This window comes from Lates calcarifer, linkage group LG11 (assembly GCF_001640805.2).
Source record: "Lates calcarifer isolate ASB-BC8 linkage group LG11, TLL_Latcal_v3, whole genome shotgun sequence".
NCBI classification, from domain to species: Eukaryota; Metazoa; Chordata; class Actinopteri; family Centropomidae; genus Lates; species Lates calcarifer.
The window spans coordinates 17,222,292-17,236,331 of NC_066843.1; the positions used below are offsets into that span (position 1 = coordinate 17,222,292).

Consider the following 14,040-nt stretch of genomic DNA (forward strand, 5'->3'; position numbering starts at 1 on the left):
TGACATGCAAGAGTGGAGGTGTACCTGAAGTCAAGTAGATAAGCACTGAAAAACTTGAGCTACTCATTCCCCTGTCAGACATTTAACACAGAGTGCTGACATGTTGCTTTTTTGTTTTTGTTTTTTTGAGTAAAGTAGTGCATATCCCAGCCTCATCATTGCTGTTGAGAGTCTTTCTCCATGCATACTTTTCCTCAACCAGCCCAAGGCCCTCCTCAAACCCTCCTCTTCCCCTGGTATGATGGCATTCCTGCAGCAGATGCGTTCCCCCCGCCTCTCCTTCATCCAGACGGTCGTGTCTCTCTTCCTGGGCGGCGTTGCCCTCATGTCCTCCTACTGGTGCGTGGGCAAACAGAAGGTGCCAAAGCCGCTGTGTTCGCCCACCAAGCACAGCAACTGCATCCCAGTTCCCGGTGTCTCCAACTCCTCCAGCATCCAGTTCTCCTGGGAGACGGGGGACGACCGATTCGTCTTCCCCACCTTTCACACCGGCCTGTTCGTCACCTGTGAGGAGAACATCTACACAGACGCATGGGGTGAGAGAGGAGGAAAATTGGTAGAAATAAATTCACTCTCCTGTCGTAGGGAATGGTCAAAGGACAAAGTTGTTCAGTTTCTTTCAAAAGAATTAAAAGCCCAGACATGTCACAAGTGACCCTGAAAGGGATTAAGCAGATAGGGGAAATTAATAAACGAGAGAACACTGGATTTGTACAAAGAAATCTGAACAGAAGCAGTGACAGGACGCAGTAAAACATGTGGCAGTATTCAATCAGTATCACTGTAAGGGATTTCATGTGCGTGCCCCTGGTCATACGTGCTTATCAGGTTGCATGTGTGGCGGAGAATAGACCTGAGGATTTCCACACATAAACAGGAAGTGAAACAAATCGCATCATAACTGTGGAACTAGTGCAACAGACAATGAAATAGGTCAGAGGAAGGGGAGGAAATCCAAGGTGATAATGTGAATTGAGGTCTCAGGTGTGTTAATTTGTCTGTGTGTATCTGCATCTGAGTGAGTGAGAGAGTGCCTGTGTGTGTGTGTGCGCTCAGCCCAAAGAGGATTATCATCAGTGTGTGTTCTGCTCGCTGAGATTTAGACTTCAACAGCATGACTCAATTATGGATTAGAAACCCAGAGAGAGAAAGAAAGGTTAATAGGATTCACAAACATCAGCCCGGTTTTCACCATCTCATTTGCAGCTGATTCGCAACTGATTTTAAGAATTGAGTTTGAATGATACTGAAGTTCAGCCAAAAGTTTCAACTGACTCATGCGGTCGACTATATAAACCAGTCAGCATTTTGTAATTAATGGTTTGGTATCTAATTGTTGGCAGTGGTGAAAACAAACATCAGTATGGAGTGTTGGGTTTGCTGTAAATTTCCCTCTTAAACTGATTATTTATTCTGGAGAATTCCAAATAATGTCAAATATTGAACAGAAATATTGCACAATAGAATGCAAAATATGGCTATAGTTAATACATACATACACAATGGATCTGCTTGTAGATGGTAAGTGCAGTGATGAACCCGCAGACATTTATCACCTCACCTCTCCTCACCTCTGTGGAGCTTTTCAGTGACTTTCAGCTCATTGCTTTGGTTTTCTACTCTAAAACGTTACTGTTTTGACTCTCTATCAACACTCAAACATCAATTTTGGAGCTGTTTTAAGCAAAAAAATAAAAATGTAAAAAAAACACTGTACATGACCTACTAAACACAAAATGGCAGACAGAAAAAGGTAGCGACTAGCTCACGTACCAGCTAATACAAGCATAGTAGAGAATTTAGCTGCTAAAAGGCCAGGTATTTCAGGAGCTGGTGGAAACCAAAAGCAGAGCTAAAAAGAGAGCTAATATTGGAATTACATTCACCAGGCGCCAGAACAATGAATCATTTCTATATGTAATATATGACTCCAAAGCACAAGAATACATTGCAAATAGACAAGTCACAAGCAAATGAAGAAAACCTTTACATGAACTGAATATTGGTTGTTTTCTGTCTAAATGTTGTGCATGTGTTGTCAGGTTGGTGAAAACATTCTCTATATGCTCTCTGTCTGTATCTTCATTTGCTTGTGTTTTGTCTGTCTGCATCTGTTTTCATGGTCTCTGTAATTTAGAGCCAAATACGATACTCTGATTATTGCAGCTGTCATGTAGACATGTTGGTAAACAAGCCACAAAGAAGCTTAGCTGACAGCAGAGACTGGTTGTTTCTGTTTTTGTTTTTGTTTTACTGATGCCATTGCTAGCAGTTGTGAAAAAAACAAACTGTTTTTGGGGGTGAAAACAAAATATTTTCATGTGGCAATTAATAAGTGAAATGAAAACACCACCAAAATGAAAAATAAGACACGATGACAGGTCTTATTTTGTGGTGCTGCTAAGATTTTTCCTGTGGACCCCATCCCTCCAGATTTATACTGAACAAATCTCATAATCTCCCATCAGGTTACTTCAGGCCATGTAAACACTTTATGCAAAGGGTTACCTCAGTCTGGTTATTCACACAGTAATTAGAATGCAGTGTTCATTTGAATGTACAATATACACTGTACGTAGGCACAGGCTGGAGGATTCCTGAACTCAGCCGCTCAGTGAAGCATCACTGATGTAACACTTTTACATATCACCAGCTGAGGGCTTTACTAAAAGCTTTGTGCTGCAGATAGCCAAATGTTCTATTAGTATAAGGCTGATTTATTGCCAGTGAGGTTATAATTATATTGTCTATTCTCTTTTGATTTCTAGAGGAGAAGTGTCGAGGGTTTCACACTTTGCCTCCAGGATCTGAAAAAGGTAAATGGATTCATCACTTTCTCCTGCAGTTTTGTGGGCACTTTACTCTCGGTTGATTGATTTGTTTGAAATCCATACCTTCATCTGTCTCTGTGCTGAGCCTCTCCTCCTCCCTCCGCAGCAATGATGTGGCTGTCACTGTCGCTGGAGCTCATGTATATCGGCCTGCTGTTAATCAGCTGCACGTTACTGTCCATGCAGTTATGCATTAGGGCCTGGTTCCCGTCTGTGCAACGCTGGGGACAAGCTGCTCAATGCTTTCGCTGCTGTCTTCACAGTCCTGGGGGGTACAGCCATTTTTCTTACATAGATATTTGAGTCAGAATGACGTTGGTGTCAACACGGGATGACCAGCCAGTTTGGTATGTTTTCTCCCTCTGGCTTCTCAGGTCTGCTCGGGATGGTGGGTCACATGATGTTCATGCAGGTGTTTCAGACCACTGCCTCAATGGGACCAGAGGACTTCAAGCCTCACAGCTACGGCTACTCCTGGGCGTTCTAGTGAGTTCATTATACACACTATAAACTTAAATCACACACACATGGGGCCTGATTGAAAGTGCATCAAGTCACAAGGATCCCCACGTGCTGATCCTCAGTCCACTTAGCTACTCTCTTTCAGACCTGGACCCTCGTGTACTGAGAGTTTTTTGTTGTGAATTTGCTTGCAAAGTGAATACTAAAAACTTCCTTACTGGTATAGTTATGTCCTTTGATCAGTTGCAAGAAAAAAAACCTCCTACCATCCACCAATTTATTCTGATTTAGAAGTCTGTCACAAGGTTCCAGGCTCTCTTTAAGAACCCAGATCAAAAGGAAAATCATGCTCCTACAGTTTTCCAAGTGTTTTCCTTGAGTCAAAGTCAGAATGGAGACCAATATGTATTTGGTTACACATGTACACATCTTCTGCATCCTGCTCCCTGTTTCTCTCCCTCCCTCTGTCATCAGTGTGGCCTGGTTTGCCTTCACTGTCTGCATGTCAGCCGGCGTCTCCACTCTCAACAACTACACCAAGAAGGTCCTGATGGTGGGACCCAGGCGCAACTCAGGCCTTAACCCCTGCAGCTTTAACTTCGTGGGGCTCCTTCCACCGGCTCCTTACTACACCCCTCCAAACCCAGCCCTGGCCTGTCCCCCGTCTCCCCCCCGGATCTCCCACCTGTCTCCCTACTACGAGCCCCCGCCGTCAGCGGTGCACTCGACCTCCGCCCCAAGGCTCACACACTCCCAGTCCCTCCCTCTCCCCAACTCAGACTCCCTCCCTCCTCCCCCCTCCCACCAGGCGCCCGCGTCCCCGTTCCACCGCCTGTCCCTCCCCTCTCCATCTCCAGTCGCCCACGCTGTCTGTCCACATGACCCTGCCGGGACACCAGGAGAACCAGTATGAGCCAGAGGAGGACTACAGCCCACTGTGAACTGTTAATCCAGACTGGAGTCTTTCAGAGGACCTACGCCCATCTTGGCATTGCAGTTCAATGTTTGTCATGGTCTTGTCATGTGCTCTGAATTTACATTGCAGTCCAGTGACTCAATGTACTCAGGTAATTAGCTTTGATCATAATCACTCTACTCTAATAAAGAAGGGAGATGTAGATCCAGGAGAGACCTCAACATGATCAAGTCAACCACAGTTTTGTAAACTGAATATAATACAGAGATGCTTCATAATATACAAAGGTTATATTAAATACATATAATCAGTAGACTTGTGTTATTTTCCACTGGAGCATAATTGAACAGTTTACCTTTGCTCTTTATTCCTACTCATGACAAATGGAGAAGAAACAAATAACAGCTTCAGTAACTGGTTAAAAGTCAAGTTTTAATATTGTAAAAATCATTGTCATCCATAATGAGAAATAATGGTAGCAAAAATAAAACGGCATTAGACATATGGAGCATTATGGGAAACAAAACATATTTACACATTACATCTCACACTTGTAGAGTCAAGGCAGTTGCCTTCCTGTCATGCCATGAGCTGATTTGACTGAAAGTACATGAAGGTTGATATGTTAATGGTACATGGTTGGATTTAGAGCCAGACAAGGTATTTGATTAGTTGATTTAAGTTTCATACATACGAGTGTAACTCAAAATGGTCATTGTATAGACTGAAAACAAATGATTTAATACAATTCTCACAACTTTCAAGGTCATTCTGATGCATTGATAGAAAATTCTACTTTATTAGTGTGATAGTTCCTGGGCAGGCTTACAGCCATACAGTTTATAATTTGGCACTGTACTTATACATTATAGGTTTCATGTCTTCCTAATCCCAAATAATTGGAAAACAAACAGTAATACATTATTGATCATAGTCTTATCATTGGATTACACCCAAATCGACATCATGTGACATGTAAATGAAACTCTGACTTCAAACAGGCACAGGTTTACCAAGCATTTAAAAAGTCTATGGCATCACGTTGTAGTTACACTCTCTTTAATTAGTGGCACATTACATAAAGTCAGACCAGAGCAGATAACACTACTAACAATATAATATAGAGAAAAAAAACACTAAAGTCATAAACTCGCCCTTTTTAATCCAACACTCATATCCATATATCAATGTACATAACAAAAAAAGACCACAGATTTTACTCTTCAACCTGCTTTTGTTACAAGCCACAAACAATGTTAGATCTTAATTTATCATATCAGCTTATAAACATTAAGGCCTTTTTTGTTCAGATAACTACAAAAATATTCTTAATCCTTAGATGCCCTCAAGAAATCCAGACCAAACAGGGTTGAAATTACACTCAAATACAACAGTGATTGATTGAGCCTGCCTTTTACTGCAGAAATAACCAAAACACACCACACACTCTGCAGTCCTCATTATCTGAAGCAGACTCAGTTTAAACACTAGTATGTATTTGAGAGCATCAGCAGGTCTGCTGTATCTCTAGCTGAATATACACTAGCAGCTCAAATCTGATTCTAAGCCCAACTGTATCTAAACCCAGATTTTAGCCAGAGTAGATCCAGCCAAAGGTGTTTGGCTGGTTGGAGCAAGCTCTAGTGTCCTTCTCACGCTGTCTTCTTACGTAGCACAAAGTAAGTGATGGAGGAGATGAATGTGAGAGCGAAGGCGATCCACGCCAGGATGAAGCAGTGACCATACCAGCCGTTTGCTTCGTTGCGGTGGAAGATGTCTGTGTAGATGGAGGCTGCGATCATGATGCACAGGCCTGGAGCAAGGGGGAAATGGACATGAGTGAAGGCAGGGAATGAGGAAGGAAAGAGAGAGATGAAAATTTGTGAAGATATACATCAGTGGAAGACATACAGAGAGAGAGAGATGTCAGAGAGAGGATGAGGCACACAAAAATACTCACAGGCGAAGGAACTGAAAGATGCCGGAGATGGTGAACCGCTGTCCTTTGTTGAGGGTGAAGAGCTGAGCCACAAAGACAAAGATGCCCAGGATGGAGAAAATACAAGCTAGCACTGAGCTGGCCTGCACCGCCTGGAGATAATCTGCAGGGGGAGCCAGAGAGAGGGCGACACACTGAAAAACACCGTGTGGTGGGTGGGTGGTGTGGGTGATTGGGGGGTGGGGGGTATCGTAAACATGAGCTTAACATCACACTGACACGCCCAGGAAACATTGAGGTTGCTGTGACACTGAGTCAGAGTCAGGGAGTTGCAGTTCTGAATGTGAGGAATGTTACGTTTAAACATCCCAAATGCTTTAGGATTTTAAAACATGCTGGCTATGCCGCCATGTAAAGACAAACAACACTTACATTTTGTATGTTTTGATAGTCAAATGTTGTAATTAGAATAGCAACAATCACCGTTCATACAGCTCAGGAGATAAACATAAGCTATTACCCTCAGTTTTCCTACTCAACTGTATCTCTTTGATGTGATGAGGCAGCATCATTTTGAACTTATACTGGTCTTAATTTGCAATGCAAAGCAATCATTTGGATAACTGCAAACCTCTGTTCTATTTCAAAAGAGACTGAAACAAAACTTCTTGATTATGACTCAAAAATATAGAGCTCAGTAAGTCTATTAATTGAAAACCTATTTTCTCAATCAGTCTTTTACTGTGAATGATGGGATTTCAATACAGCTCGGAAAAGGTGATATCCACGTGCTTCCACGCACCAATCAGGATTAAGCAACATTTGAATTACAGGCTGATGACAGTTGGTGGGTGGTTTGGCTGCTGTCTATCAAATCTGATCAAACCACACCCACACAGCCATGAGTTTTCAAGCATAAAACTCTTTAAAACTTTGATTTATGGTGATTCCTGCATCATTATGTATGTATCATTTTATATGTTTTTAATGAATGACACTTATAAGAGTTACAGCATGGCAGAAGATTCGTGTGCTGTCCGCACAGAAGGATGTTCTCCTCTACACTATATCTCTGTAGGATAGGTCTTACCTTGTGGGTAGTGTGAGCCTTCGGGAAGATTGGTGTAGTTCCACTTTCCATTTTGCAGTATCCACCGGGCCCACACGTCTGTGGAGATAGTGTCGGTCATCCACCAGGCCTGAGGGGACAGAGGAGGGCAGAGGGACAAAATTTTACATTTCAAATCATATTGTGGGTCTCGTGCAGCGGTTGCATAAATGGGGAATGTATGAGTCAATACAAGGGAGGTCATAAAGAATTGGGAGAATTAAAAGCAGTAGCAGTAGTAAACATAACAGTGAAACAGTGTGTGTGTTCTGACATGAATGTTGGGGGAGCTGCAGGCAAAGGGACGACAGTCAGAGGGAGGAATGCTCATCTGCCGGTCACTGTGGCATTCTACAACTTTCACGCAGGTATACAACGCTCACTACAGCACAGGTAAGCATGTCACATATTTATGTGTATGTATAGCATGTGCAGTCTGACCAACACCTTGCCTGCAATTTACATGCTCACACAGATGCACTTCAGTGGCACCGAGTGACGACACTGTGGCCGGCCCCATCTGTCACCCAGATATGTCAAATATGTGGCCCTGAGAAGAACAGTGGACCATTGACGGAGAAGGAATGAGGGCCTCATGCGTTGAAAGAGAGGTGAGCAGCTGATCACTCATCAACCTTGACTCTTTACTATCTGTCAGCATGTTAGCGATGTACATAACTTCCCCACTGTCATTTTAACACTTGAAGCAGGGCTTAGGTGGCAATTATCCCTCGAGGCTGTGAAGCTATGTAGCTGTGTACATGGCGTCCGTTTGTGCGTGCAGAGGAGTGATGCGCTCCGCAGGTATGCAGAGCTAAAACTCCTGCCATGAAAAGGCAGCGAAATGTAATGACAGTCTTACTTACATTGTCAATAGTAGCCACCAGGAGGAGGATGATGCCGATGATGTGAAGGGCAACGATGGCACCAAGGAGAATCAGCATGATGACTGTGCTGGAGAGAGAGAGAAGGGAGGCACAAAGAGAAAACTTGTTACACCACTTTCCACCCTTTATTATGCAGGATGAATATAACAGGAGAACTAAGTCACAGTCAACTTTAAAAAAAAAAAAAAAAGACACACACACAAGAATAGAATAGAAGGAATCAATCACACTTCCTGCTTGGTTTCAGAGAGGGAGCCATTAATGACAGCTCCAAGGCAACACACACACACACACATGCGTGCGCGCACACATACATCTTCATAAACACACTCAAAAGCAAGGCCAGATCCTGGCACCCACACAGGGTGTGGCTTCACAACTTCTAATTACATTGAGTTACAGCTAAAACACTCCTAATGAAATGCCTGCGAATAGACAGAGCCAGATAATGTTCATATCAAGAATAGGAGAGGAGACAAATGCAGAGGTGTTGCGGTGTATTTGTGAAGGCAGAAATCAGCAAACTAAATCAGTTAATCGCTGGGTAAACAGATATTGTAGGTAATGAGAGGCAGAGAGCGTTCAGGAGGAAAGTTCATAACAGGCAGATGAGTTTGGGCTTGTCTGGTGCTTCCAAGAAGCCCGCCACTCCTTAAAATAACTGTAGAGAATACCTGCTATTCCCCCGCCTAGCTGGCCCACACCCAATCTCCCCTAGTTTGAATTACTGCTCACAATCACACACTATGCCCCAAAACTCAAACTACTGATAAAAGTAAATCAAAAAACTTTCTTTTCCACTGCTCCTTAGGAATCATTGTTGTAACTGCAATCATTCCACTTCATCAGTTGCTCTACAGGTGGCTCCACCCTGAGATATGACTTAGATGAAAGATTTGATCAGTATATAAATGTATTTATGTGTAAACTTTCTGTGACTATAGGTAGTGTGGCAGTGGAAGCTGCACTGGGTGTGAACAGAGGAAGAGGCACATCTGGAATGTGCTGGTTCCCTCCACGGTAAAGGAGTGGTCAAGGGCTGGGTCCACACACATACACACATGCACACACACTCACATGCTCACCAGCTCTCTCACACACAACCACACACACACTCATATGTATATGCCAAGGGCACACTAATACACGTGATCATGCCTGACACATCTCTAAGTCTCTGCCACCTCTCATCTGCCTCAGACAGCTACAATGAAGTCAAAGATTGAGTTTCTAAATATTTGCCTGAAGCGCAACAAACACAGACGTGCTCTTGAGTTGTCTACTGCCAGATCACCAAACTTTAATGAACAACTTCTGGATGGAAAAAATAACAAGTAAATGCTCAGCAGTTGGACGCTTTAATTCAAAACACACTCGTGGAACACTTTGATCAAATGTCTTCACAAATATTTCCTGAAAACACAAGACGTGTCAACTGTTCCTGCTGGGATTTTTAGATCTGTCCTGGAATGCGGCATATTTTCCATTATACAAAATATAGCGCATGTGGGTGAGGGTAGAATTGAGAGCGCTAAAAATCTAGTCACTGCTGCAGGAACACATCTGGAAAGCGGCCTCACCTGGCCAGTAAGGAAGGAGCTACTGTAATTCAGAAGCAAATTTGCCTGTGAAGGTGAATAGGTACAGTATGGAGGGAGGTGCACACACACACACACACACACACACACACACCTGCCTTTACTTTGTTCCTTATCATCATTTGCTTTTCTTATATAAAAATTAAAAAATACTGAAGCAAAAGTGCAGGACAGAAGTATGACAGTGTTAACATTGTTAACCATCTACAGGGTAAGAGATACAGAATGAATCAAAAAGCAGATGAAGAGTCTTTGACTTACTGTTTGACGGCTGTCTGTCTCTTCAAGTGTAATTCCTCCTGCTCTCAATGATCCTAATTTCAGACTCAGAGTCTAAATGCACAATCACTAGAAACTACCCATCCGCCCACTTTTACCCTGCCCTCTTTTAAAGTCCACACCCCAGACAAGCCTCTGACTTCCTTGATCATATAATCTCTGCCTCCTTTTCTGTCTCTCCTCTTTCCCTCCTCCCACTCTACTCTCTCTCCCAGTCCCACCCTCTCTTTCTTTCTGTCTACTTTACACACAGGCAAAGTCTCAAACGAGCCACTATTTCAACAACTTTTGTGGGCAGGCCGCAGATTTTCCTCATGTTTTTGGTGTCTCATGTCTTTGTCACTCAGCTGATGATGGTGATTCTCTCTTGGAGGGCAGCTTATGACTCACTGGTGTTTGAGGGGGGAACTCCCACAACACTGAACATTATTGACAACGATTCTACGCATGCTACCATGGCGACAGACTGCAACCTGGCCCTATCACAATAACATTGTTGCTGTTGAATATATAAACAGTCACACTCGGGCGCAGGAACACGCGCACGCACAACCAACAGTGTAGTCATATTCTTCCTGATCGCCACCCCTCTGTCTTTTCCCGCTTTTGTTACAGAGGAAGAGGTTTCAGGATGAAGGAATGTTGCTGGTTAAGAGGGAAGGAGAGGTGGGGGCAAATGAGTGCAAGTCATAGCTTGAGTGAGAAAGAAGGAGGGAAAAAGAGGGAGGGAATGAGAACGGAGGGAGGAAGATGGAGAGAGACACGAAGGTGGTGAGAGAGGAATTTGGAAAGAGGTGGGGTGGGGGAGCACGTTGGAGACATTTCACACTGCTGTGAGATCATTAATTATTACTCACCATCATTGTTTGATTGCTAGTAGTGATTGATATGGTCCTTATGGTACAAATGAGTCAGAGTAATGTGCTTTTTGAACAGATCTGTTGCTTTAGTTTATATTGACAGAGAATCTCTTAACAGCCCCAAAACTTGATCTACCAATATCACATCATAAAATTACATAATAACATTTGCTTGTTTGTCATGGAGCTCACTGTCCATGGTTGAATTCCTGTGGCAAAAGTGCCGATGTCAGATCCTCACTGCTAATCATATCTAATAATCCAAAATGTTCCTCTTGCAGTGTGAGACATGCTAAGAGACAAAGCATGATTAGTACTGAAACAACTGAAAGCTGAAGTGGCAGCTGGAATACAATTACTGAACGGAAGTCCAGACAGAAGTGCAGAGGAAGCAGTGAGTGAAGTGGATGAAGTGTCGGTTGAAATGTAAGCATCAAAAGGACGTGAAATCTCAGTTACAGAATATGAAATGACAGAAGGGAAACTGTCGTTTGATTTGTAAATACTTGATGAGAAAGAGATGAAAGCAGCTGAAGAGTGAAAATAGATGCAAATGTCAGCTGACGTGTTTGGGGTAAAAGTGATTGTTTGAGTGCTGAATGTGAAATGTAAGCAGCTGAAGCGTCAGCCCTGAAAGCAGTTAGAGAGTAAGCTGAACTGTCATTTAGAGAATAAAAATTAGCATGTCTACTGACATGTAATGGGTGAAAGCAGTTGAAGTGTTGGTGTTATGTAAGTATTGAAAGCACTTACATAACTCTAATCATAGCACTAAAAATGGCAGCGCCCTGTTTGGGTACGGCTGCACTGGCTCCTGTTTATTTTTATATTTCTTTGCTATTAATTCGTCATTGTCAATGGAAACCAGATGCAACAAAATTTTGTTCAATTGTGCATTATCCCGCATAGTTTTTTTTAATGAAAATAAAGACATTTGTGACTTGAAATACCATTTAAATGTAGTGTAAATTAATGAGACAGCTGAAACTAACACTGAGTGTGATGACATGACCATATTGAACATTACATACAGAAAAATGGGATGAGGTACAACAAAACTGGTTTAAAGACTGAATTAGATTTCCAGGTGAATGTATGACTGAGTATGCTAGGTTCAAAGATGAGCAGAATCTGAACATTTTGTTATCTAACCCCCAAAAAAACAGAAGAAAACTTGACTATTTAAAAAAAAAAAAAACCTGACAAGCTACACAGATGTTCTTCATGAGCTGAACATTTTGAAGTTTGAATGAAGTTTCTAGGACAATATAAGAAGTTGGAACCTTTAAAAAAAAAAGTGCCTAGAAGAAGAGGAAGCAGAATAATAATAAATACGAGCATATGAGTGTGCATCGCTGTAGGCAAGCATGCTAATAAAAGCCAGGCAGGAAAGTTCAGATATATACAAGTAGATAGAGACAGACAAAAATACTCTCTGGGTGCGGACTGGGAGACTGAGGTCACTTGTTTGCCTCTGGTGAGTATAAAAATATGCTGATGCGCCAGCAGAAGTCTGAGTCAAGGGCTTAGCAGAGTACCTGGTCAGTATCATGTCAGCCTGCCTCAGCCTCAGGTATGAGCGAGCAGGATAATAGCAGGCTTCAGAAATAATTTACCTGCCAATACAGTGACCTCAAAAGACAGTAGAGCCTGCTTGAGTTTATAGAGAGGCTACTTGTGTAGCGACATTCTGGTGGGGTCATGAGGTTACACACAAATACACATATTTAGAAAAACACCATCTTCTGAGGACCTTCTTAGGAAATGAAACCATGGTACTTCCTCTTTGATGAAAGCTAAGAACAATACTGTGTATTTTAATACGGTTGTCATGGAAAATAACCTTTTTCATATGTAGACAGAGGGACTCAGAAAACTGGAATGCTAAACATAGCCAGCGCTTAAGTGTTTAAGTAAATGATGCCTCTGCCATGGTAACGTCAGGTTTCTGTGCCTTATGCACATCATTCATTTCCATGACAACACTATCAAACTCAATAGAAGCCACAGTAAATACACCACCCATCTTACCATTTAGGATGGGTGACATAATGCTCATTCATTCGTATTCAACAGTCTGTATTACAAACACCACACCTTGATCATACAACTCAACGTCCCACATGTCTCACCCAAATCCCCATGGGAAAGAATGTCAGTCTGTTGAAATTCTGTATAAAATTCAGGTTTGGAATATAGTTGTCTAATCTCCTCAAAATCTACACCACATCTGTTAAATCTAAACAGAGATCTATCACCAACACAAACAGCTCCGCCTGAGCTGGCAGACAACTCCATCCACGCATTAAAGGATAGTGCATGTGCTCATATCAGGACCGGTATGATTTGACTTGAGATTTTGAAAGAATAGCAACCAGTGACACATTTGTAACTACAACTGGTTGTGAAACAGATGATATGGAGCAGAGAAAAACATAAGGGAGAGACTGAAAGAGAGGCGAGGAAGTAGAATGTGGCCGGACCTGATTCTATTCTGGGCGTGTTGACCCCACCTTGCAGGTGAGGTAAGCCACGGTTTGTACTGTACCATTCAGTGTGATACAGCACTCCTTCCACAGCATAACTTTACAGAATGCACAGAGAGTTACTGAGTGAAACCAGCATGCATGCCTGTGGAGCAAAAACTACTTTGTGCCATTTGAGTTATGCAAGAATCAAACCTTTTTTTCAGTTCTCTGTGTATTTTCGGGAGAGGAAATACCATGAGTCATGCATCAGTCAGCTATCGTTTTTCAGAGTCAAAACTTAGTGGGTGTTTGACCATGCCACTGTCTACCGCTGTATGTAGCAGGGGGGCGGGGCAGGAGCTTAGCCACAACACGTTTTTTAGATCCAAACACAAGTTGACAAATCACATGCCTGTGTAACTATTGAAGAAGACCAATAGGGTGGCTCGCTCAACAATCAGCCCTTTGTCAAGCTGCCATTGCTGATCACTACTGGAAAAACCAGAGTCATAAAAGATCACTTGGAACAGTTGTGATACTGTTTGAGAAGCCAAGTGTTGTGTGCACAAGTATTAATGATGATTCCTTGAAATACTTTCTCAGGGTTGGCTGGTTCAGGGTGGTTCTATTAGTTCCAGTGCACAGTTTACTGCGCACTGTGGCATCATTAAAGAGCTGAATGCAGAACTGAA

General features: G+C 42.6%; 2 protein-coding genes across 2 annotated transcripts; one reads left to right on the forward strand and one right to left on the reverse strand.

Moving 5' to 3' along the window:
* Window positions 1-241: 241 nt before the first annotated feature.
* Window positions 242-4,206, forward strand: LOC108877555 (germ cell-specific gene 1-like protein). The gene is given in 6 exon segments (XM_018667627.2): window positions 242-536; window positions 2,769-2,816; window positions 2,938-3,023; window positions 3,025-3,103; window positions 3,206-3,317; window positions 3,768-4,206. Coding segments are annotated over 6 exon segments (1,059 nt in total).
* Window positions 4,207-4,620: 414 nt separating this feature from the next.
* On the reverse strand, window positions 4,621-10,171 carry LOC108877660 (epithelial membrane protein 2). The gene is given in 5 exon segments (XM_051073701.1): window positions 4,621-6,022; window positions 6,156-6,311; window positions 7,239-7,347; window positions 8,123-8,210; window positions 10,003-10,171. Coding segments are annotated over 4 exon segments (504 nt in total). The 5' UTR covers window positions 8,201-8,210; window positions 10,003-10,171; the 3' UTR covers window positions 4,621-5,861.
* Window positions 10,172-14,040: the final 3,869 nt, after the last annotated feature.